General features: G+C 42.9%; 2 protein-coding genes across 9 annotated transcripts in view; both read left to right on the top strand.

Annotated features, from left to right (window-relative positions):
• Positions 1-5,938, top strand: part of MRP (Multidrug-Resistance like Protein 1) — a 66,289-nt gene extending 60,351 nt beyond the window's left edge. For all 7 annotated transcript variants that reach the window (XM_087349323.1, XM_087349322.1, XM_087349320.1 and 4 more), the window contains 7 exons: positions 155-253; positions 565-714; positions 825-958; positions 1,406-1,597; positions 2,011-2,125; positions 2,383-2,462; positions 2,825-5,938. In XM_087349323.1, coding sequence (XP_087205449.1) covers positions 155-253; positions 565-714; positions 825-958; positions 1,406-1,597; positions 2,011-2,125; positions 2,383-2,462; positions 2,825-2,936 — 882 coding nt within the window. In that variant the 3' untranslated portion in view covers positions 2,937-5,938. The remainder of the gene's footprint in view (positions 1-154; positions 254-564; positions 715-824; positions 959-1,405; positions 1,598-2,010; positions 2,126-2,382; positions 2,463-2,824) is intronic.
• A 2,893-nt stretch (positions 5,939-8,831) lies between these two features.
• Positions 8,832-24,484, top strand: part of ft (cadherin-related tumor suppressor fat) — a 177,405-nt gene continuing 161,752 nt past the window's right edge. The window contains exons 1-2 of one of the 2 annotated variants that reach the window (XM_087349316.1): positions 8,832-9,023; positions 16,428-22,828. In XM_087349316.1, the coding sequence (XP_087205442.1) occupies positions 17,627-22,828 (5,202 nt within the window). In that variant the 5' untranslated portion in view covers positions 8,832-9,023; positions 16,428-17,626. The remainder of the gene's footprint in view (positions 9,024-16,427; positions 22,829-24,484) is intronic. The other variant, XM_087349317.1, reaches the window with a different exon arrangement.

The following is a 24,484-nucleotide window of genomic DNA, read 5'->3' as shown; positions in this document are numbered from 1 at the left end:
TTTGAAAATCCAAGTGTGAATATTCACTTCATCACAATATTTGTTGGTGTTATTACTGAATTAAATTATTGTGGGTGCAAATACAAATAGATTTTCTGTAAGAATTCTACGTTGATTTACTGATCTCATGAGGATGTGGTTAACGATATTTCAGATAACACAAACACTCAATTGGTTGGTCAGGATGACCTCGGACGTGGAGACAAATATCGTGGCTGTGGAGAGAATCAAGGAGTATGGAGAGACGGAACAGGTAGATGCGGACGGACGTATCGCATATCTCGGTAGAATTAATTGCGTCGAATTGTAATTTCTGTTGTCAAGATCTCATAATAGTAACTACATTTTTATGAGTAACGTCACGTGCATTGTTTTTGACTTGGCTCATCAGTGATTCGCTTTTTGATGAGATACACCAGATCACTGGTTCTGAATGGGCGTAAATGTTATGCAGCGTAAAATTCCAAGTATCACGCCAAACTGTGACTCACTTTGAACTCGAATTCGCACGCTTAATAGTATGAAAACAGTGGCAGCAAAAGTGACACAGTTTTAATCTCACAGGAAGCTCCGTGGGATATCCCGACAAACCAGCCATCAAGCGCTTGGCCTGAAAAGGGACAAGTGGAATTTAAGGACTATCAGGTTCGCTACAGGGAAGGACTTGACCTTGTGTTGAGAGGTATCTCTTTTACTGTCAAAGGGGGAGAAAAGGTGAGCTTTGATTGATTCATATTAAGTAAAATTATTTGTAAAATAAATCTTTTGTAAGAGCAGTCTAGCATTTTGGGTTCCCTTAATTTTGCGAGTTTTTTATCCCGCAGGTTGGTATCGTTGGACGGACCGGTGCCGGAAAGTCATCCCTTACATTGGGCCTGTTCCGTATTATCGAGGCTGCGGGTGGAAAGATCCTTATCGATGGAGTGGATGTCTCTAAACTTGGGCTCCATGCTTTGAGGTAAATGAATATTGAATATCAATGTATTATTTGTGAAGTGATGGCAATCTAATGGTGCCGTAGTTATCGCTTCGGTTCTTGATAGGAGACGTGAAGAATAACCCAAGAATGTCTTTTGTTCAGAGTTTGAAATAATTTGAAGAATCAGAAATTACAATCCATCATCTGCCGGCTGCCAGGAGTTTCCCGGACATTTATAATTATGCTAATAAATAAGTAATCTGTTGCCATGGAACCATAAAATTAATCTCAGTCGCCACAAGATCTTACCAACCTGCAGTGTACTTTTAGGGTTCGCTTCTTATAAATCTCCAGTTACGTCTCTTAAGTTATTTCTTCCAACCAAACTTTTGTGTGCATTTTGTCAGAAATGTGGCAAATCCAAGAAAATGTCACGTATCTTCAGATGTAGCATAGCGTAATTGTAATAAGGTGATTCTACAATAGGTCACGGTTAACAATCATCCCTCAAGATCCAGTCCTGTTCTCGGGAACGTTGCGCGTCAACTTGGATCCATTTGGAAGTTGCTCTGATTCAGACATTTGGCTAGCTCTGGAGCACGCGCATCTCAAGGCTTTCGTTAAGGCGTTGCCCGACAGTCTCGAGCATTCCGTATCTGAAGGTGGGGAGAACCTCAGGTAAGCTGAATATTTTATTTTATACACTGAATTATTCAAGAACAGATTTGCAAGTGAAAACTGACAGAATGATAGGAATATTTCTGGTTTTCTTGTTGCGTGTTTTGAAAATATTTTGATTAATGCTAGAGAAGTGGACTTGTGTGGTAGATGCGGTATCTGATATTTTGTTTCCAGACATGTAATTTTAATAAAAGAATGCACCGTCAGAAGAATTTTTGTAAATAACTCTGAGGCTGCTTGGGACACAGATGAAAGTCACCGCACGCAGCCATTTATACCATCAGAATATTACTCTAATATACTCATAATTTCATGTAAAAGATCCATTTGTATAAAAAATGAAAGAATGTAGACTCTAAGTGCAGAATGTATGTGAAACTGCGGTTAACAGTTATGATTTCATTCTGCAGCGTTGGCCAGCGCCAACTGATTTGCTTAGCAAGAGCTCTCCTGAGGAAAACAAAGGTTCTTATCCTGGACGAGGCTACCGCTGCTGTGGACTTGGAAACCGATGACCTCATACAGGTTCGTGTTCCGTCAGATCGCTCGTGTAGAAATATTACAACATATCTGTCTGTAATACATAACTTATTTTTAGTAGCGCTGATTCAGCCATAACAGTGAAAGGGTTAACAATTGTCGTGGTGTATAATTTACGTAGCGTACGGCTATTTCCATTACGGTGGCCGCAGAAAACATATTAGTATATTCGATGTCTCAGAAGAACACAGTTTGATAGCTTAATAATTCACGATACTAACGTTTTAAATGTGCTTGTTTAGACGACAATCCGCAGCGAGTTCAAGGACAGCACGGTACTCACGATCGCACATCGTCTAAACACGATTATGGACTCGGACAGGTAAGTAAATATTTACGTGTCATACAGTTCTATTTTAGTATGTGCGATTGTGACGGTGGCGATAATTTCCTCACGCTGTTTAACCGTTCACATTTTACTGCAGTCATGAAAATATTTTTTCGTCGCATATTCATTTCAGTTTTTAAGCTATCGTCGTTGCTTTACCCGCATAATAATATATTACAGTTCAGCCTTTTTAATGCAGTCGCACGCGGAATTATGTAGGAACGTAAAAATTTCTACACATCACTTTGTAAAGTTCATCTGTCCCGACTCGACGCGGCGAAGTTTGTCTTGAGAGCCGACAGTCATGTTCAGGTTGTGATTCATGTCGCTAATGTACAATTCCGTTTATTCCGCAGGGTAATAGTACTTGACCGAGGTCTGCTGGTTGAATATGACACGCCGGAAGCGCTGCTACAGAACAAAGATTCCATATTCCACAGTATGGCCAAGGATGCTGGTTTGGTATAAAACTTAATGTCTTATGAAGAGACTGTGATGAACAGTTCTGTTCTCAGGTGGTGAAGATGCTGGAAGGAATGGTCGTCGTACCATTCCGGCAGTTCGCCCCCTTTGTATTTTGTGAATCGTGAGTTGTTTATGCTGTGTGTGAATGTGATTAAGTCATGGATGCTGGCATCTCCCAGAGACTCGCAGTATCCGTGACAGACTTATTCTTGTCGTCTGTTAGTTGTCCGTCATTTAGACGAAGTATTCAAAACCAGTTTAATTGAGTAGACGTAAGATAATACCAGTGTCGCAGGTTTCCAAAGATATCGTCAGCAGAATCGGCGTTGTCGCGCTTCGCACCGCCTCCGTACACGCTCGTCGTTCATTTCTCATTTAAATGTTTTTTGTCTCCTGCGTATTCACGCGTATTAAGCGGGAGGCTTCGCGTATCGAGATGACTTTATCTTGGCATTGTTACGCAGGTCGGTTTTCGCGAAAGATAAATTATTTCTAAATAAAATGTTTATGTGCATTTACGTCATACTCTTTATTTCAAAGTTTCAGTCTGAAAATAGGGTTGCAGCTTTTAAAAAGGTTAGTTCGTTGTCATTTCTTTTTAAAGAATGAAAATAATGACGTAACCTTCTTCAGTGCACTTTTTTGACGTAAATCCTGTTTGTGCAACCTTACTTATTAATTGAAATTAAAAGGAATATTTAAAAAAATGTTTAAAGGTTAATTACTTCTTAAATTACATGATGGGACCAACGTGATAATAGAAAAACTGTATTTTCAAAATCGAATGACACCAGAAGAACACGAGTCCTAAACTACGCTGATTGAAAAACGCGTAATTTGAAGCAGAACAAAAATTAGTAACTTGACAAAATTGCAGTAGAAATTTTTACAAAATATTGCACCGTAAATAAGATGGAGACTTTCGTGCACATAAATGTGATATTTTATGCCTGCATCTCTGCGTAACAAACGGTGCACGTGCTCATCCTTTCCAGGCTCTTTTGTAGAATAAAAATGTATCGCAGCCTTCAATGCTGAATATGAAAAATACAAAATTCATTCCTAAGAATTTGTGCGCTCTGCGTAAGTCACACTTTTTGTATAGGCAGCGTAGTTTTGTGTTCTGTCGTGCTTGTACTTGCAACATTTATGCCTGGTTTGCAAAGCAGACGGACTGGAGTCGGGTACTATAATAAAAAAAAACCCTGTTCAAGTTCTTCAAGTTACTTGTATCATTTGTCTTCATTAATTAATTATCCAGCAGTTGAAGAAAGCAAAGTTACGTTAATCCGAGCGTCGGGTTCTGTGCTAAGACGACGTGACATTTGAATGACGAGTATGTTCAGGCATTTTTTTGAGTAACGTGTTGTACATGTTATATCTACAACGCAGAAGTTGTTTGATGTTTGAATGCGGGAACCGACGTCGATTGAAGTCAAGAAATTGTGATGGACGATGTGCGCACGCATTTTATGTTCACGTGAAGAGGGTGGATGAACCTTCGTCCCAAGGTACGACGTTTTGAAATGATAATTGTTTGTGCACATTACAGTCTTGATCTTTGATTTTGCAATTTCTATGTAAAGGAACTTTTAAGTTCAGATTCGTCAGTTTTTTAATGTTTCAAAATTGCCGGAGTGTGTTCCGGAACTGTCTTAGCGCATTGAACTTCGCTGCTGTTCACTTTCATCACGTTTAGTACGTTGATTGTTTACTTAGTTGGCACTTTCAAATTTTCTTGCCTTGATTTTTATTTATAATTACAGTTTTTTATTGTAATATTTTTTTGTTACTGAATGTACGATACTTTTACAACGATTTGCACTCCACGCTGATTTTACATGTTTAGTGGAACTTAGGTTATAATTTCTTTGGTCCTGGGCATTGCGAATGTAATTAAGATATTTAAATTAAACGCAAATAACTTAAGTAAGGGTACACCGAGAATCACGAGGTCTGTAACAGTAGGAAAAATCTAAGAAACTTGCAGGAAATTTTATCATTGCCTTTCTTAAGTTGGTATTGCTAAGGAATCACGCTCCTTCGCTATCGACATCTCGGATCTAATCCACGGGAATAAATACTAATCTTTGAGTATGTTTTACTTTTGAGGTTATGTCTGTCTGTTAAGGTTGTCACTTTATTATTAGCCGTAGTTCAATTTAAAGTTTTTATTTAAACTTTATTGCCGTTATTTAAGTTATTCTTGCTTTCTATAAAGGGTAGGCCCCAAAATATGTATTTTTACGGGTCTTTGATGCTAAAATATGCCGTCCGGCAACTCGGCTCAAAATTGAATTTGTCACGTGCGTTGGTAACTTCGTATTCGTTCACTGGGTGGTAATTTATTGAAACGGAGAATTTACGAGTGAATGAATGAATAAATAAATAACACGAAAACTGTTTTCAATAAGATTTTGCTTCTCGTCCTTGAGTTACGAAGTCCATTATGCATAATTTATCAGTTTAATTCGTTATGAACACCGACGTACCTAACCTAACCGTACTTAACGACGCTGTGAACTCGAATGAATCCGTAGACTCAGTGTGGAGTGCTGATCATACACACACGGTACTTACTTAAATACGTACGCTTAGAATACTGATTTACGAGGTTGTTCAAATTTGGTGATGGTGTTTTTACTTAACTCTCATGTGAAAGAATGACAAAACAGCTTGTCATGTACAATTTAAATGCGTATTTGCAACCTGTCTTATGAGTTCGGAGTAAATTTGAAAGAACGAAGATTGCAAAAAAAAAAAATACAGGGTGTTTTTTAACTTTATAAACCTGCATTAGTCTGTATTGAAGTACATACATTTGAAAGCAATCTTAGCTTTGTGCCTGTATGGAAGTGTTACATGTAATTGAATCTCAGTACTGAAAATTCTGGACTTGTTGAGTTAATGAACTGCCATTTTTAATTCCCGTTGCTGTATTTCTGTATTAGTAATTTGTTCTGTGGTATGTTACTTATTATGATAATAAAATATGCACTGTGTTACCTCCTGTTTTTCTTACTTCTTCCTCAGTGTAAATTGTAGACAGACTCGACGCTTTATGTGAGCGCCTCATTTTAATGTTCCGGTCTGCTTTGCCACGTTCATTTCTGGGGTTTTACACACCCTGTACTATACAGGTTCAGAGCGCTGTCCACTCAAGCGTGTGGTGTGAGATTGGATTGTTGGGCACATTTTAGAACGCGTTTCCCTTATTCAACGACGTCTGTTCTGTCTGACCAGGGATTACTGACGACAAAATTCGGAAAGTACTTTGTTCTTTGGGTACGTAAGTCATGCAACCGCTCCTTTGTACATATTCGGCTTTGGGGTAAGAGCAGAGTCAAATGTTGAAAGCTTACCGTTTCGACAAAGATTTCAGTTGCCATCTTCAGGGTGGAAGTTTGGGAAGCGATCTGAAAGACATGATTAGCATTGCCGTCACTGCTGTCCTCCAAAGCCTTCGTACGATGTCCCTCTGTTTGTATCAGTAGCTCTTGGTCTGTCGCTGTTCATTTGTGCTGTCCTCTGACTGCCAATTTTCCATGGCATCGCGATCTATTTTAATAATATCCTCCATCTACGACGGGGTCTTCCAGGTGTTTCAATTGAAGCGTTATTAATTAACATTTCCTCATTAGGTACTACAACAAAATTTTCGAGGTTTGAAAAATGTGACCAACCACCTCTCCCCTTCATCGTTGCGATGGGTAAAGGGCACGTTAGTGGTCCTTTGCCCATCCCGTAGATGGTACCTGAGTTAATATGGAACGACGGTGGAATTTTATTTACTGGGGGGAGAAACCCCCCCCCTCCCGAAGTCGAAAAACGAGGGGAAGAGACAACTTGGAAGACCTGGACGTAGATGATAAAATAGTATTAAAATGAATTTCAAATATGTACAGTATGATTCTGGTGACTGGTAATAAACCTTGAGGTTTGATTGAACAAGTGAGCGAGTATCAGCTTCTCAAGAAGAATCTTTTTGGTTTATTGCTTATAAATTAGTAAGAAACTGTATCTGAGCACCAGTGCAAAACCCTAGACGTGTATTTCTCTTATCCATTCTTTTACACGACTCATGAATTAGGTCAGACGATGACGTAGCAATCAGAATTGCCACACTCGTAAATCGAAAAAGTCTTCCTTTGTCACAGTTCTTAATTTCACACAGCACGACTTCATCTGTGTGCCTGAAGTACACCACGAGATCTGGCTTCTAGGAAAACAGTCGTTATCTGCAGTGACATGTGAACGCGATGCTCTTTTGTCAGAGTTAAGTAGGTCCTTAATGTCGGCCAGTCCTTTGTTTAAATTTTAAAATAATTTAAGAGACAGGAGACCAGAGAGGCAATAAAGTTGAGCGTGGTTGTAGCAAGGCGGGACTACGGCGCCTGATTGAAATATGTACCAGACTGAAGTAATTTATAGCGGGTTCTGTCAGTTGATGCCGGACCCACAAACCACCAAAATATCTTCAAGGTCTCTGCTGTTGCCTGGCTATCTCTTTGCTTTCAACCCGGAGGTTCATTACCGTGTTGGTAAAAGCCAGATTAATCCAGTCCACACGTTCGTGTATTACAGCGTGACGCATTTGAATTCCTGTAAGGTGTTGCTGTCCCAACCGGGATTTTTGCCCCCCCAAGGGAATTCTAAGTGAACTTCAGTCGCCATTAGAGAAGATCACAGATTGAAGGTATTCGAGAACTTGGTCCTGAGGAGTGGACTTCGGTCTAAAAAGGACGAAAGAATTGCTTAATTTGTGTTCGCCAATTATTACTAGAGTAATTTAACCAAGGTGGATGAGATGGGCGGACATTTGGCACGCATAAATGCTGTGAGGAAGCTCACACAATTCTAGTCGCTAAACGTGAGGTAAAGAGACCACGTGGAAGACATAGACGTAGATGGAGAACTGGGATCACGACGGAATGTCATGGACACGGTATTGACCGTTTTGGTTTTTATGGAAGATGGAGAATTTATTGATTAGTTTAGCTTTTGTTGAATTCTCAAAAAGGATTTTGTTACGCGGATGTATTTACTCAGACAGGCTGTACTGTCTCGTTACATGTGTTCAGTCCATCGAAATGCGAAGTTCAAAAAATGCATACAGGCCTCGAGCTGGACTACAACCCGCGATCCCATCGCGTAGGAGGTAGAGGTCCATTCTCGGCCTCCAAAGTGGCCATAAAGACTACAAGAAAATATACGATACGAAATGGTCTCGTAGACTTTCTGACGGAAAGTTGCTTTGAGAGTGTTCAAAGACCAAGTCCTCTGATAATATTTACACCTAAGAAAGTTTAAGTAGACTGTGTTAGAAATTTACTTAATTTGCTTCCAAAATTTTAGTACGAAAATCTCTTGGATAACGTCGACATGAATGACCAAGAAGTAGATGGGAATACATTAAAGTTTCTCTTTGTGACATCGCTTGCCGCTGAGGATTGTGTCCAATGGTGGGCTTTTGTAACGTGTAAGATGGTTTCATTTGAGTAAGAATTATAGATTTTCGCTTGAAACGTAAAAATGAAGTCCGCATGTGTGTGATAATTCTAAAATACAATAATATAATACAACTGTAAGATAGCAGTGTACTAAAAGTACTGCGGAAAACCTCCCGTTAGGTTAGCCTGTCTCGTGAATGAAAATTAGAAGCCACGTTTTATACATGCAAGATTACGCTTGTGTTCATGTAGATACGGGTATCGCATTTTCTTTGCAACGCGTATTAATCTTCAACTTTTTTTCCCCGAAGCTAGTGATACCAACCGAACTCATGGCTAACAGTGAATCACATTGCGAAATCCGCATGCTTGCCCAGTCATAAAACCGAACGTACTTTTTTTATGCAAGCGGTGTTTTTGCTAGTTCCGTTATCTGTGACATCTTCAACCCCTCGGTCGGCAAAATGGCGTAGGCGTGATTGCAGCGAGATAACAGCTCGTATTAATAATTAAATTTGTTTGGTGATTATTGGTGTTATATAAGTGCAATGGAATATATTTGAAATGGCAGAGGAGCTTTCTACAATTTTCTGGTGTTGGACTTCGCTTTTCGACTTCGTAATAACTGCATTCGACAAAGGTATGTGCAAATGATACACTGTCATAAGTACGGTTTCTTGTTGGAAGTAAATGAATAGAGAAATTGTGTTAATATACATTTTGGTTATAATATTGTCCGATGTTTTGGGTATTCAGTCTAATTATTCTAGGCCAATGTCTCTTGTATGTCTATGCTAACATACAGAGTGGTTATAATACTGTGAAAGGTTTGATATCTCGTCTTGCTATCTGGTGGACTTCGTTTGGGCAATACGCGGTCTGTCGAGCGGGGGTGTGAGGTGGAAGTCTACCGTGCTGCTGCTAGCGGGTGGGGTGTATGTGTTGAGGAAATTCAATGTTGCCAACTTACTGTCAGTAATATTTAATTTTGTCTCTGCTGACTGCGAGATCATATATATATATATATATATATATATATATATATATATATAATATATTTCTAAGATATCGAGATTTCGTCCTTTATATGCTATTTTCAATATGTCCATTATGTATTATCTACGAAACCATAATCATGATTCTGGTGTAAGATATGTTGGTCATAGTTAGATTTAGTTACATTGAATTAGTTTTTAAAAAAACTATATTTTTTATCATTTTCTTGCTGGAACAGGATAGTCCATGAATTCCGCAGAAGTGTGGTCACTGTTCTGTCACATTGAGAACAGTGAATAATTTCTTGAATCTATTTTACTCTTAATTTTACCATTGTCATTGTTATGAGTTGTTTCCATTGTTGTGGTCATTGTTGAATGTTTCATTTCCGTTATCATCATTGAATGCTTTAACAACAGAGCAACTGGTGATATAATAATTGTGTTCCATAAGTGATTCATGCTTTTAATTGTTTGTTTATTGAACGATTCTTTCAATTTCTTATATTATGTAGCGTTTTAAGTCGCAGAACGGACTGTCTATGCGGTATATTTGCTGTCAGCTCTTAAAAACAGTACAGAGTCCATCTTAAAAGGCTACATACAGCATTCTAACGCCCAAAGCCCTGGGGATCTAACAGGACTCAAACCATAAATCTTATCGCAGCTGCGTGACATTTCAAGTACTAGAGGATCCAAGTCGCTTATAAAATATTAAATATCTGAACTGTAGAATGTTTTGACGATTACAAATAAATAAGGTCGCTCGTTAGTGGAGTTCTGAGATCCCACCCTAGCAGATCTGGCCATTGTGATTGTTTAACGATCTATATCATAAATTAACATGAACTCAAGATCCTACGAAGTGGAACATTGTGTGTATTCTGTTAAACAATGTCAGTAAAATGTTTATTTTATCGCTGCAAGTTTTATGGATAATTTCAGTCACGTTCGTAATTTTAAAAGATTTACGTTAATGCGGAGAAATGCTATTGGCGACGGCAATGTTTTCATTAACAGATGTGAAATAAGAATTACGCATTAGTGTCCCGGGGGGGGGGGGATGCAGATAAATAAGAAATCTCTTTAACTCAGAAAAGTCAATTATAAATTCTTGTGTCCTGAGTTGGTCTGGACATTACGGCTGTCGGTAATCGAACCCCGGCAGTTCAGCCCGTAGTCTGGTCTGAGGTTCGCCGACTCATGCCCAAACTCAACCCAAACCAAATCAGACTGAACCCAAACTCACCGAGATTTGAGGTCCTAAGGGATGTCCAAAGATTATCTAAATCTGATCAGAAAACCTTCCGAAACCAGGAGGAATAGAATTTGACTGGGACATTGTGCCGCGTGGCCTTTTAAAAATTTACCGACGTTTCGGAAGTGCTTAGTACTTCCATCATCAGGTCCATTTAGGATTATGTTGGTTCAAGTTGCTTTCCCACACTTCGTTTTCACGCATGTCGTCCCTTCGTTGTGCTGGAGGGAAAATTTTCTTCTGTTTTGATTGGGGGGGCGGGGCGCGTGTGAAGTGTCGAATTAGTACAATATAGAGTCAACAGATGGCGGGCAATGGCAGCAGCTCGTAACCTCGAGTAACTTCGAGGGCATTGATTCCAACCACGAGGCCTTGTGAAAAGACTTCGGTAAACGACAAAGGGCGACTGTCTGAGGATAATATTAAAAATGGATGGAAATGTAGAACAGAGTGACTGGTTTAATTTGGCTCGGGATAAGTTTGCACCGTATTTAGATATGTTATGTTAGACAGATTTAATGGAGGAGATTAGTTTTAAAAAAATACACGCGCGATGTCATTTAACTACGCACGTTACTGAGTTCGTAGTTACAGCTCAGGTTGGTTTAACTGAGTTTTTTCGTTATGTGAACTGTATATCGATCACTCGTAACCTTTCTTACGTTCAGATAGGCCTGAATTTTGTTTTAAAACATTTATTTATATATTTATCATAAAATAAAAATACCCAAACCTTCTGACTTACTTAATTTTTATCTGGTCCAAATATTTTCTTGACTGCTTATAATAATTATCTCCAGACCGTTTATTGGTTTTGTGGATTGTACGGGCCTTGTAATCCAATTTCTACCCTGAATATGGAGTCGATATGTACCTCTGGAGCATTAGTAATCACCTACAAGACTGCACGTTGTTGCAACCCGGAAGACGGAGAGTCCACACTTGTAATATATGTTCTTGCTTCAAAGTGAGAGCGACCACTTGAAGATCTTTTCTGTATCTGCAGTTTTATTTAGCCATTGTACGAAGTTAATGTTCTCTCGTCTGTACACAACGTGTAAGCAAGCAGCCTCTGAAATGCCCGTGGAGCGACTGAACATCGCGAAACGTAAGGAAATGTAACTTGGTGGAACGAAGTCTTCTTTCAGAAGTTGATAAGTATCCAGCTGCCTCCATCTCTCTCTCTGTTCAGAGATTAATGGAAGTATTTTGTACCGTTCATTATAATTGTTGCACAAATAACTTGAAAGGCGATTGTAAAATGAAGTAAATAATTATTTTTTTTTCAAAAAGAAAAGAAAGGCTTTCAGAATTTAGAACCTTCTGAAGTTCAATTTGTTGCTAACTGTAAACATTTATTTTCGTTTAGGCATGTTTATTGATTTGTTGACCTTGTTTTTGATGTGAACCATCGTTAAACGTCTTAATATTTATTGCAGTATTGTAATCATTTTAGATTATACGCAGTTTAACGAAATATGTTAAACGCTTGAACCAAATTCGTGACTATTTATACAACTGCTTCGATGTTTAGTAACTCGGAATTCTGCTGTCAGAGTGTTTTTATGCTCAAAGAATATAATTAACGGACTGAGTTCTATTCTGGTATAAAGACGAGCGTATGTGTCAATTTAACGAGTTTATTCCCAAGAAAGATGGAGCGAGTTATTGTGAAGTTAAAGTTGACCTTTGAACTTAAGTATCACACCATGAAGACGACTGGATAGTGGATATTTAGCCACGAGGAGATGAAATTTGACTGTTTGAGTTACGAGACCCTACGAGGGAAGTCACAAATGCCGAACTTCACATAAAGTAATTTGAATGTATTCTGATAGAAGCGACGAGACCGCTGGAGAGACCTAGGTGTAGAAGGCATGATAATATTAAAATGAAGGGTGGCGAATCTGGTCCAGGATATGGGTCAGTGGCGGACTGTTTTTTAACAAGTTAATTATTATCTTTCGACGTCCTCAGAAGATTGGTAATTTTTCTATCAGCTGGGCGACTGTTAGTTTCTGTAGAAGAACTGTTTTCATTGTAGATATATAGTATCAGAAATCATTTCCCTTTTTTAAAAAAATAATACCTTTCGTTTGTTCAGTGTTTTTTTTTAATAAAGTACCGTTGAGTTTCAAAATCGCTGGATATCGCTCGATTAGCAGATCCTGACGAATGATCCCAGAGGATTTTTCTAGATCCCTGGGCATAAGCGTGCCCATTATTTGATTTTCAAACATCTTCGTCTGTTCCGAACAAGAATGTATGCCATATTCTGGTACAAAAACGGAATCAGGAGGATGTTCACCCGCCACCTCCCCATTTTAGCATCCGATCAAGGTCATTTTGTTTGCCAATCCGTTGATGATTTCTACAGAATAAAAATCTTCAATCATTGTACCTTTTTATCGCACCTGAGCCCTAGACTTGCTACAGAATGCATAACCTCCTTTATAATTTTTATTTATTTTATTTCTTCTTGGAATTTTAGGAAATTATACATATATATATATATATCCCATAACCATAAACGGAAAGAGTAATATGGAGATTAACGGATTACATGAATCTGGAATAATATATATTGAGTAAACGTGTAATAGAAAAATGTTTGACAACTTGGTACATGGAGAGATCCCTCCTTGGGAAGCCAAAATTACTCTCAGCAAGTCAAACTGCACGTTCATTACATCTCAGAGTAAGTCAGTCCGTATTGTGAGCCAGATGAATCCACTCCACGCCCCATTTAATATCGACTTTTTACATTGGGGTTCCGCTAGAACCAAAAGATTCAACAGTCTTTTTGTCAGGATCGACTTCGACAAGTCGCAGTTGAAAGCGACAAGGAAGAGGCGCGTACGGCCCCGACCTCCGTCGCCTGAGAGGTTTCAGCCTCGGTTTGAGACAAACGCCAGTGTTCGGCGCTCACGGAATACTTTTAAAACTCTTGCTTGCTTGCATCACGTTGGATCAGTTGTCAGGCCCACAAAAAAAGTTGTTAAACCCGTGTTGAATTGTGGTTTTGAGCTACGCGCGTTTGCACGCATGTGCTTCCAGCATCTTTTGTGGTCCATCACTCGAGAATATAAAGCCCCAAGAGCGGAGGAGGTCGCTGAAGAATGCAGTATCACGGCGTATGTCATCCCAAGAACAGACGACGGATGCTGTACAGAAAAGAAAGGGAACCTCTTTTTCGTTCTCGTCTTCTTCTTCTTCTTCTCCTTCTTCTTCCTCCTCTTCCTCCTCTTCCTCTCGGCCCAATGTAGCCGTGGCGCTCTCGACAGGTGCCACGATGCCAGATCTATCCGGCCTCCTGCTAACGACCACAAGAAAAAGTGAATAATGAATGAACTTTGTGCCATAGAGGGATCATGGCTTTCGTGTTGATTGTGCTAGGGAGTCTCTGCGCCTGCCCCACTGTTTCCATGGCGATGGAGTGAATGGATAGTGCTTAATAAATTACGTTGTAACTTAAGAATAAATAAAAACACAAACAGAAAAATAAAATAAAATAAATAAATAAAGTAAAATGTAAAGCAGTCCCGCTATACGCCATGTAGGTCGCTTGGGGGGAGAGTTGGTATAGCTCGTACTCATTCTTGACCTCGGCACTAGATGGGGGTGAGTGGTCAGCATCACGCCCCGGCCGGCTTTACCCCCGGGAAAGGACCCCGGTGCCCATTGGACAGGAGGCTGGGTGGGCCCCAGAGCCGGTCTGGACGCAGAGGCTAGAGGAAAAATCCTCCGCCCCCATCGGGGATCAAATCCCGTTCGGTCCGCCCGTAGCGTCACTTTTCTGACTGAGCTACCCAGTTCACAGAATAATAAATAAGTATATAATGTAAATAACTGCAAATATAATTAGTTGCATGCCAAAGATAAATATCTCTGATTTTAAACTCATATAAATAAACATGGTGAGGTAATACGTTATTTTATTTTTACGAAATTTCTGGTTTTTGTATTTGTTTCCTCGGGCCATGGTTTTTACTCGAGTTTTGAGCAATAAAAATATAAATTTTTATGCTTTTAAATCGGACCCATATCCACGCATCCTGATTTCCTATGTCCGCTTTGCGTTCCGAAGCTCGTCCAAATGATATTCAAGAATTCAATCCGTACCGCAAAGAAAACACTACCCTTCACCATGGTTAACGCTGTTTATTCTCAGGATCGTACGAAATCCATAAAAACAAAATGAATTGTTTAATCGATGATTTAGATTAGAAATGTACAAAGGGAAAAGATTTGTCGGAAGATGGAAAGCAATCTTGGGCGGCGAAATGCTACTCATGGTTACAGTAAAGTGAAAAGCTTTTACTTAGTTTAACGGAGTTTATATAAAATATTGCAAAATTATTTATACTCTTCACTGTCAGCGAGGAAAATGGGTTATTATTATTCTTAGCTTGTAAAGACCGCTGAGTTGTGCTAATATTAGCGATAAGCGGTGTTTAGTTGTTTAATAAATAAAGCGCTTTTATGAATAACAAAGCCAGGTCTATCACACGAGAAGAAGGAAATGTTATTTGACATGTTCATTACCATGGGATTCCAAGGAAAATGAGACGAAATCCACCAATCACACGTGTAGCAGTGACGTCACAGTGTCCTTATTTATAGGAAGCTCCGTACGTTTCGTAAGGAGTGAGACTTCTAACCCCATTTTTTTCCTTGAAACGTGAATTCTGGACTTAACGATTATTGCTTGTAAGAAAATGAAACTTCCGGTTGTGTTTAGCTTCTTACTTCTTTGTGGTGTGGGAGGTACCCACCCTCATACCTCCAAGAGGGTAAGCGTGTGACGTCAGTACGACAAATGAGACGTATCTTCTATTTCATCAGCAATATTAAATACTGCGAGTAAAATTCGATAATAAAGCAAAAAGAACGGAATGGTGGCGAAAGCACATTTTATATGAACGACGTTTCAGGAGATTCCTGTCTTCTGGTTTGTTGCGCAGTGGTAGTTGTCTACCATCGTTTCAGAGGTCATCAGGGACGTTTCAGGAGTTGACTTTACTGCCTTCCTTCGGTGGTTAGCTGTCATTATAGCCCACTGAATGTCTTTTTTTTTTGGTGTAAGATTGGTTGCTGTGGTTGGAATTGATCCTGACATCCTCTGAGTGCTAGGCTAGCACGCTAACAGATTAATATTAAAATGTAATGACAACTCCCGAAACGTCGTCGTATAGGTCTGTACTATCCCAGGTTACAAATAATAATCATCGGTATTCTGCTTTTGAAAAATAGCAAATGCGCGCATTAGGAACGGTGTTATTAAAGCATGTTAGTGAAACGTCGACTCAAATTCCGAGTCACTTCCACTCGGGTTTAATTTTGGTGGTCAATTCCCGTGAAGACTTCAAATTTTGTAACTGAAATTGGAGACAAAGTAAACGTATGGATACTTTATCGGGCCTCGGCAGACATGTTAATTAAGAACGAACGTATAAATTAACTAAATCTGCTTAATAAATTTTGTTTTTCTGCAAATAAAAAAAACTGTGAAGCTGTGTTTATATTACGTGTTTTGTTATTATACCAAGACTTCGGAGTTCTTAAGATGGAGTTCCGTCTGGCAACCTTGTAGGTATGTTAGAAGTTGCCTGATTGGTAGAAAACCTTTCCCCTGCCAATGTAATGGTGGCTCGGGGGGAAAAGAGTGGAGAGAGGTTAACAGTTTGTAGCTGCAATGTCGGCTGCGACAGAGGCAAACCAGTCGACAAGAGGATTACGGCTCGCGAACTTGGTCTGTTTCATCAACGGCGACTTGTGTTTGTTTTCACAGAACCGAGAGTGGACCGAAGTGCCGCGGTGCTGGAAGATGTCATGACGTGAAAAGATGCTGATTAGACAATCGATGTTGGATGAAATTGGTTTTGGTTTGTTTATTGATTGCTGTATTCAAACACCTGCTGTGATGTTGTGTTTTGCGAGACGAGTTCCGAGGCGTTTGCTTCTGGGAAGATGATGGTTTGCAGGAATACCAGCAGTTGGGGTGCAGACACATGGTAGAGTCGTCAACAGGTGGAGTGTGCGTGCGTCTCCGGTGGCATCGCCTGGCGCCTTCAGTTCAGCGACGTAACATGTAGTTTTAATAGTGACGCGTCTGTAAAACTTCAGAAATTTAGTATAATCAATTACAGCTGTGATATGCATTCGTACGCCGATATCGATTGTCTGTCGTCGATCATAACTGTTGTGTGCCGTGGAATAAGTAGGACGGACACGAAGTAAAAGTTTTGTGTAATTGAGACGAATAATATTGAACTAATTTTTGTATTTTTACTTTTAACAGACCACACTTTACCGATAAACGACTCTGGTCTGGTCGAAAATAATGCAGTTATAAGATTTTGTTCTCGCTTATTTACTTGTCTCGGGATGTTTGAAGGTTAGTCCCCTCATGGCAACAGTCAGTCATTCAGCCATGTTGAATACCTGTCTGAGAGGAAAGCACATCTATTCTCAGTCGTAATCCCCTGCCGGGAGAAAAGAAAAGAATACGAAAGACAGAGAGAGAGAGAGAGAGAGATACATACTGACGAAGAGAGTTTAGGGTGGTACAAGGAGGAGAGAAGAATGCTCAGTTGACTTCGGCAAGCAGTGCTGGCGTTAGTAACGAGGAAGAATACGTGTTTTGCTGTCAGGAGACATGCGAGGTGTGTTTTGTGCGTGCGAATGGAAATTAGTGCGTCGTCGGGTCGTCGTCGTCGTCGTCGTCGTCGAATAGTTTCCGCGCGGAACCAAGTGTCGGATAATAATCGATCGTGTGTTCTTATATTATCGATAGTGACTCCGTCGATAGTTGACATAACTGTATCAACGCGTTTAACAGCCGCTTAGCGCGATCTTCTTGTATGTGGCGTAGCTGAGGGAAAATAAGAGTTTGTGAGCGGTCGAAGTGATGTCCGGTGGCTGAAACATGCGACTGTTGGTGTTATCAGTGGGCGTAGGAACACGTACCAAGCATCCGTGAGTGTAATCATGGTACTGCCGTGGTGTTGGTACCTGTTGGTCCACGTGGCCGCTACAGTGACAGTGCACGGCCAACAGCAGCTCGACGAGATGCAGTCGCGCGCGGTTGACACGCGGGTCACCCTCGAAATACTGGAAGGGCAGCCGCGGGGCACTGTCGTAGGCTCCATCCCAACAAAACCAAACTTTACTTACCGTTTCAATGAACCACCCAGGGAATTTACTCTCGATACGAACACAGGAGAAATTCGTACGACGACGGTGCTGGACCGTGAATCTTTACGTAATGATAGGTATGACCTGGTTGTCCTCTCGAGTCAGCCCACGTACCCGATCGAAGTCCGCATCGTTGTAGTGGATGTGAACGACAACTCGCCCGAATTCCCGGAGGACAGCATCGCGGTCACTTTCTCAGAGAGCGCGGCGGCTGGCACGAGGTTGCTGTTGGACACGGCGAGTGACCGGGACTCGGGGACGAACGGTGTGTCCGACGACTACAGGATAGTTGCCGGCAACAGGGACGATAAATTCAGGCTTGTAGTCACCGCGCATCCCGGCGGCGAAATTACCTACCTCCATTTAGAAACGACCGGAAAGTTAGACAGAGAAAGCAGAGCGTTCTATCAACTGAATATATCGGCAAGAGACAGCGGCGATCCTCCGAGATTCGGGTACCTTCAGGTCAACGTAACCATCTTGGATGTAAACGATAACCCTCCTATATTTGACCACAGCGATTACATTGTGTCTCTGAACGAAAGCGTTCCTCCGGGTACCCCTGTCCTTCAGGTCATGGCTACTGACAGTGACAATGGCGACAATGCAAAGATTACGTACTACCTGGCAGACACGGAGAGGCAGTTCGGGGTCGATCCAGAGACGGGCGTCATATCAACGACAGAAACACTCGACTGTCCACAGCAGAGTTGTCCCCAGGTGCCAACAAGACCGTCTGGAGGGGGCGGTTGTCCCAAGAGCTGCGTGTTTACGGTGTTCGCCCGGGACCACGGGTCGCCGAGACAAGACGGACGAACATACGTCACTGTCAATCTGGTCGACGCAAATGATCACGACCCGGTAATACGATTTCGGTATTTTCCGTCTACGGCAGGATTTGCGACCGTGGACGAGAACGCCGTGAACGGTTCTGTCGTAGCAGCGGTTTCGGTTGTTGACCTCGACGAGGGTTTGAACGGTGACACCACAGTGGAAATAAGGGCCGGAAATGAGCTGGGTCACTTTCGACTCGATTACACGCCCAGCTTTGACATCGTTCGTGTTCACGGTGTGTTGGATCGAGAGGAGGTGAACAAGTACAACCTGACCGTCGTGGCCACGGACAAAGGTCAGCCGCCGCGGACAGCAACCGCCTTCCTCGTGATACACGTGAACGACGTCAATGACCACGAACCCGTGTTTGAGAAGACGGAATATTCCGCGGTTCTCAGCGAGTTGGCTCCTCCGGGTACCTACGTTGCGGGCATAACGGCCACGGATGAGGACACGGGGGTCAACGCGCAGATTTATTACGCTTTTGTCTCCGGTAATGAGCATCGCTGGTTTGAGATGGACGTGGACTCCGGTCTCATAACTACCAGGGCCCCTCTGGATCGAGAAGTGCAAGACACAGTGGAACTCAGGATTTCGGCGAGGGACGGAGGGCCCAACCCTAAGTGGGCCTACACACAACTCAAAGTCACGATTCTCGACGAAAATGACGAGAGGCCGGTGTTCTCCCAGGAGCGTATTAACGTGTCCCTCTCCGAAAGCACTCCGCCCGACACCCTGGTTGCTATGTTGACGGCATCTGATCACGACCAAGGAACCAACGGCAGTGTTACGTATAAACTTGTCGATCGATATCCTGGTGTGTTTTCTCTGGATTCACTGACGGGCCAGCTCACAACCCGGGCCGTTCTGGACAGAGAGACGGTACCATACTACGAGGTACAGGTTGTGGCACGTGACCAGGGAGTCCCCCCACAGTCCGCCACAGCCACCGTCTTCATCTCCGTCCTGGATGTCAACGACAACAGCCCCGAGTTCTATCCCCAGCTTTATTTCGCGTCTGTTCCCGAAGATCTTCCAGTTGGCTCTTCTGTCACCCGAGTAACGGCGACGGACCGTGATGATAAGGACCACGCGGTGATAAGATTTGCTCTTCAGGAAACGGGCGAGCAGAGAAACATGTTTGAAATCAATGAGTCGACGGGTCTGGTGACTTTGAAGACGTCGCTCATGGAGTCCCAGAGCGCCTTGTTCAAGCTTGTCGTGATAGCAATGGATGGCGGGAACAGGAAAGCGCTACACGACGCGGAAGTGGAGATCGTGAAGGAGAGTAGAATTGAGGAACTGGAATTCGAGTCATACAGCGGGTACGAATTTCAGATCGCCGAGGACTACGGTGATAGAGCGCCATCGATAGGCAGGGGAGTAGGTCGCGTCCAGGTCAGACCAAGAGGCATGAGTACTGACGCGGCGACAGTGCGCTACTCGATTGTTTTCGGTGACCCTCACAGGAGCTTCAAGGTAGACGACGCCACGGGGGTTATAACGACCAGAAGCAGAATTGACAGAGAGGAGGTAGCGGTGTACAGCTTGACGGTTATGGCAAGAAGAGGGCTCGCGTATGGCAGAACGACTGTGAACATTACGATACAGGACGAAAACGACAATGCTCCGGTGTTCTCTAGAGACAAGGACGAAGTGAGGTTAGCGGAGAACGCAGCTGTGGGTCAGGAAGTGTATTTAGCGCGTGCGAGGGACCGAGATTCTGGCATTAACAGTCGCGTGTCGTACACTCTGTCGTACAATCCCGACGAACAGTTCAGGATCGCGGAATCCAGTGGTGTCATTTACCTGAACCGCCCGATACGCGCTGAGCCAGGCAGTGCAATGAGCTTGGAAGTGACCGCGACGGATGCTGGACAACCCTCGCCAATGTCTTCGCGTCACGTGATCGTAGTTACCGTGGAAGACGTCAATGATCACACCCCAGTGTTTGACCATACCTCGTACGAGACGTCTCTTCTGGAATCGACGCCCGTCAACGCCAGATTCTTCGCACTGGCTGCATCGGACGCTGATCTCGGTGCCAACGGACTGGTTGAGTACACCATAACAGATGGAGACGCTGATGGGAAGTTTGGGGTTTTCCCTGACGGCTACCTGTATGTTAGAAGCGCACTGGACCGCGAGAACAAAGACTATTACTCATTGTCTGTTGCTGCCAGAGACCACGGCGATCCTCCAAGGAGTTCACTGGTGCCAGTTGTCGTCCATGTCATTGATGAGAATGATAATGCCCCAGAATTCACGAATTCGACCTTCACTTTCCACCTGCGCGAAAACGAACCCCCGGACTCCTTCGTTGGCAAACTGACAGCAACGGATCGAGATATAGGACGCAACGCGGAACTGACTTTCTCCCTAGCGAGTGCTCAGAAGGACTTTGCCATTGATCCCAAGAACGGATTCATCAAGACCCTACATGTTTTCGACAGAGAGGAACTAGTTCAGAGCACCGGCCAGAGCTACGTCACGTTGGAAGCCACCGTAACTGACAACGGGGTTACTAGGCTAAGAGACAAAGTTAAAGTGAATGTTTACGTGACAGACGAAAATGACAACGCTCCCAAGTTTTTTCGAACTCCGTATAAAGTACAAATATCTGAAGCGTCTACTGTGGGGGCACAGATATTCAGAGTGTCCACTACCGACGCCGACGAGGGGCTGAACGGAGACGTGTTCTATTCGATTGTCAGTGGCAATGCCGAGGGAAGGTTTGCTATTGACGAGGCTACAGGGCAAATAACGGTGGCCCGGGTGCTGGACCGGGAGACGACTTCGCGGTACATGTTAAATGTTGCTGCCCAGGACGCAGGTCTTAGCGTCCGGCTCAGCGCTACGGCACCTGTGACGGTCGACATTCTGGACGAGAACGACAATGCCCCGGAGTTCACGCAGACTGAATCCCGAGTGTCCGTGCTAGAAACAACTCCCATAAACACAAGACTGGTGCAGTTCCGTGCGACAGACGACGATCTAGGGGTGAACAGCGAAGTGACCTTCTCCATCGGAGCAGGGAATCGTCGAGATGCTTTCCATATGGATCCCGTTACCGGTACCCTCTTCCTGCACAAGGCTCTGGACTACGAGGAACTGACCAGCTACACCCTCAACATAACAGCTTCAGATGGCGGTAACCCTCGTCTCTCCACGACAATCCTCTTCCACGTGGCTGTTGAAGACAGCAATGACAACCCTCCCGCGTTCCCCAACACGGCCATTGTACGACAGATCCGCGAGGGTATCCCTGTTCACACGCCAATAGTGACCGTGGCAGCCGAGGACCCCGACTCTGGTCTCAACGGGCGGGTAAAGTACACCATCTCGCGCCAACAGCCCGATGACTCCAGGAGACATTTCGGCATAAACCCGGCTACTGGTGTGATCCACACTCTGCTGCCTATTGACCGCGAGTCTATCGACACTTTCCGGCTTCTTGTCGTCGCAACAGACCAAGCACTTCCCGAGAACACGCGCCTCTCGGCAGAGAAGCTTGTCACTGTGATCGTGGAAGATATTAATGACAACGCCCCGCTCTTCGTGTCGATGAGTTCTGCCGTGTTACCTCGCAGTGGCCTTCAGGTAATGCAGGTCTTGGCGCGCGACCTGGATTCCAGCACCAACGGACTGGTCACCTACGAACTCGTCAGCGGGGACACCGAGATCTTCCGTCTCCACCGCAGTTCCGGTGTATTGTCGCTCAAGACTGCAATTGCGTCGCCGGAATTACGATATCACCTCGCGGTGAAGGCAACAGATGAGGCGGTGCAGTCTGAGAGGAAGTCCACGGACGCCTACATCACTGTGATTGCTAGGGGAGACGGGTTTGCCGGTGGCTTGGTGTTCGAGGGTGGTGGTTCTGGAGGGTTGTCTGGGAGTGTGTACGAGAACGAGCCGCCAGGTACGAGCATTCTGACGTTGCGAGCGACGGGACAGCCGAATAACAGAGAGCTGGAATATTATGTGACGAACGTGACCGGGGCGCACGGAAGGCAGGTGGACAGACTCTTCGACGTCGACACGAAACTGGGCGTACTAGCCACCGCCGCTCAACTCGACCGCGAGGCCGGCTCCGACACGTACACCGTGGAGGTGTGCGCTATCGTGGCGGACTCGCCGACACCCATCACCACCTCGACCAGGGTGAGTACCGTACGTCAGAACGACCAAGTGGATTCTGTTGCGCACTTGATAAATCTTCACCACATTTTTGGGTCCGAAAATAACATTAGCGTTTCAGTCAAAGAACACGGTATTGCTTCTCGCAGTCGGTGTTTGTTAACCGGCTGGCAGAAGCCCGTTTACGAAGTGGAATACGCGTAAGTTCTTCTTGTAAGAGAGTCGCATGTGGCAGGGATAACGCAGAGGCAAGTAATCACGAATAAGCTGTAGTTCCAGTAAACCTCCACCCACAATTTTGAAATGAGAATATAAAAATACTGATTATGAACCGTGGCCTCTTAGAGACATGTCAGGGATGTACAAGGACACACGTTTCATTGACGTAAGGCAACTCGAATGCAACCGGGATTTTCCAAAAAGAATTAAGAATGAAAGTGTTAACTACCCTTGACATACAAATAAATTTAATATAAATCGAAGGACAGGGTGTCCTCTAACGTGTCTTGTTTGTTAAGCTTTAAGGAGACTTTTGTGAATTAAGACGTATTGTCACTCTGCTTGAACGTAACGTGACTCAGCCGGAGTTTAACTCCATCGGGACTTGATTCCAGGAAGATTTGTGTGTGACCTTTGGCATACGAATGTCCATAAGACAAGCAGCAGATGAAGAGAGAGAGAATAACAGAGCGAAGAAGCCTTTGATTCGTATTTTTAGGGGAGAAGCATGAAATTCACTTAAAAAATAAATTAGCAAATGGTTGAGTTCAAAACCAGTGTTAAAGAAATTCTGTGATTGGATGTTAACTGGATTGAACTGTCTTTGGCTTAGCGTTGGACGCCAGACACGCAGTTAATAGGCCAAGCTATAGCACGTGGCGTTTGTTTCGTCATTAACGACAGTTTTCGTGACTGACATTATCACCACAATACCTTAATCACTTTCTCTTTCAATAATACAAATTACGATATATCGCGACCTTAATATCAATCACCACTTCAGAATGAAAAAAAAAAAAGGAACGTTGTTCTGTACAGATCAGAGTTCATTGTAGTGGGTGAGAGCACAGTTTGTTAAACGCGTCGTATGTAGAATGCAAATTTGTGTTTTTGGTTCTCGTGATTGACGAGCGAAAATTGCGCGGTAGATTCTGAGAGTTCTGTGACCAAAATGCTGTAGTGCGCAGGCGCGAACTGCTGGACAGATAAACGCTCGATTAATTGTACAAACTCTTAGGAGCCCGCATGTGAGTTTCTGATAATACTTAATTATTTCTTTTATTGAATCAGCAAAATTCATACGGCTAGATCAACATAATGTCTTAAATCGGCGGAAATCTGATTCAAGGAAACAAGTTTAATTTGAGCTCGTTGTCCGGCATTTTTTCTGAAACAAACTTATTTGTACAACATTTATGTATCAGGTAATGTAATCGTGTTTGTTGAGTTCTTTTTTCCAATCCGCTTAATTGTTATCTTGATGTTGGTACAGACCGAAGTTAAAACTTGATTAAGCTCTTATTTGAAATGATAAATCGGTTTGTACAGAAATCAGTTTTTCATCGATAATTCCGAATAAGGAAATAAGTAATTCAATTAAAACTTGTCGTATGCTAGAGAGACAGGAACACGGCGAAGCTGATAAGCGCTTACTCAACCCTGTTCGTCGCCGTTCATCCC

This window comes from Zootermopsis nevadensis, unplaced genomic scaffold (assembly GCF_977971745.1).
Source record: "Zootermopsis nevadensis isolate Lab colony 2312 unplaced genomic scaffold, Znev_1.0 Znev_ptg000016l, whole genome shotgun sequence".
Classification (NCBI taxonomy): Eukaryota; Metazoa; Arthropoda; class Insecta; order Blattodea; family Termopsidae; genus Zootermopsis; species Zootermopsis nevadensis.
This window is presented reverse-complemented; position numbering and strand designations above follow the sequence as displayed.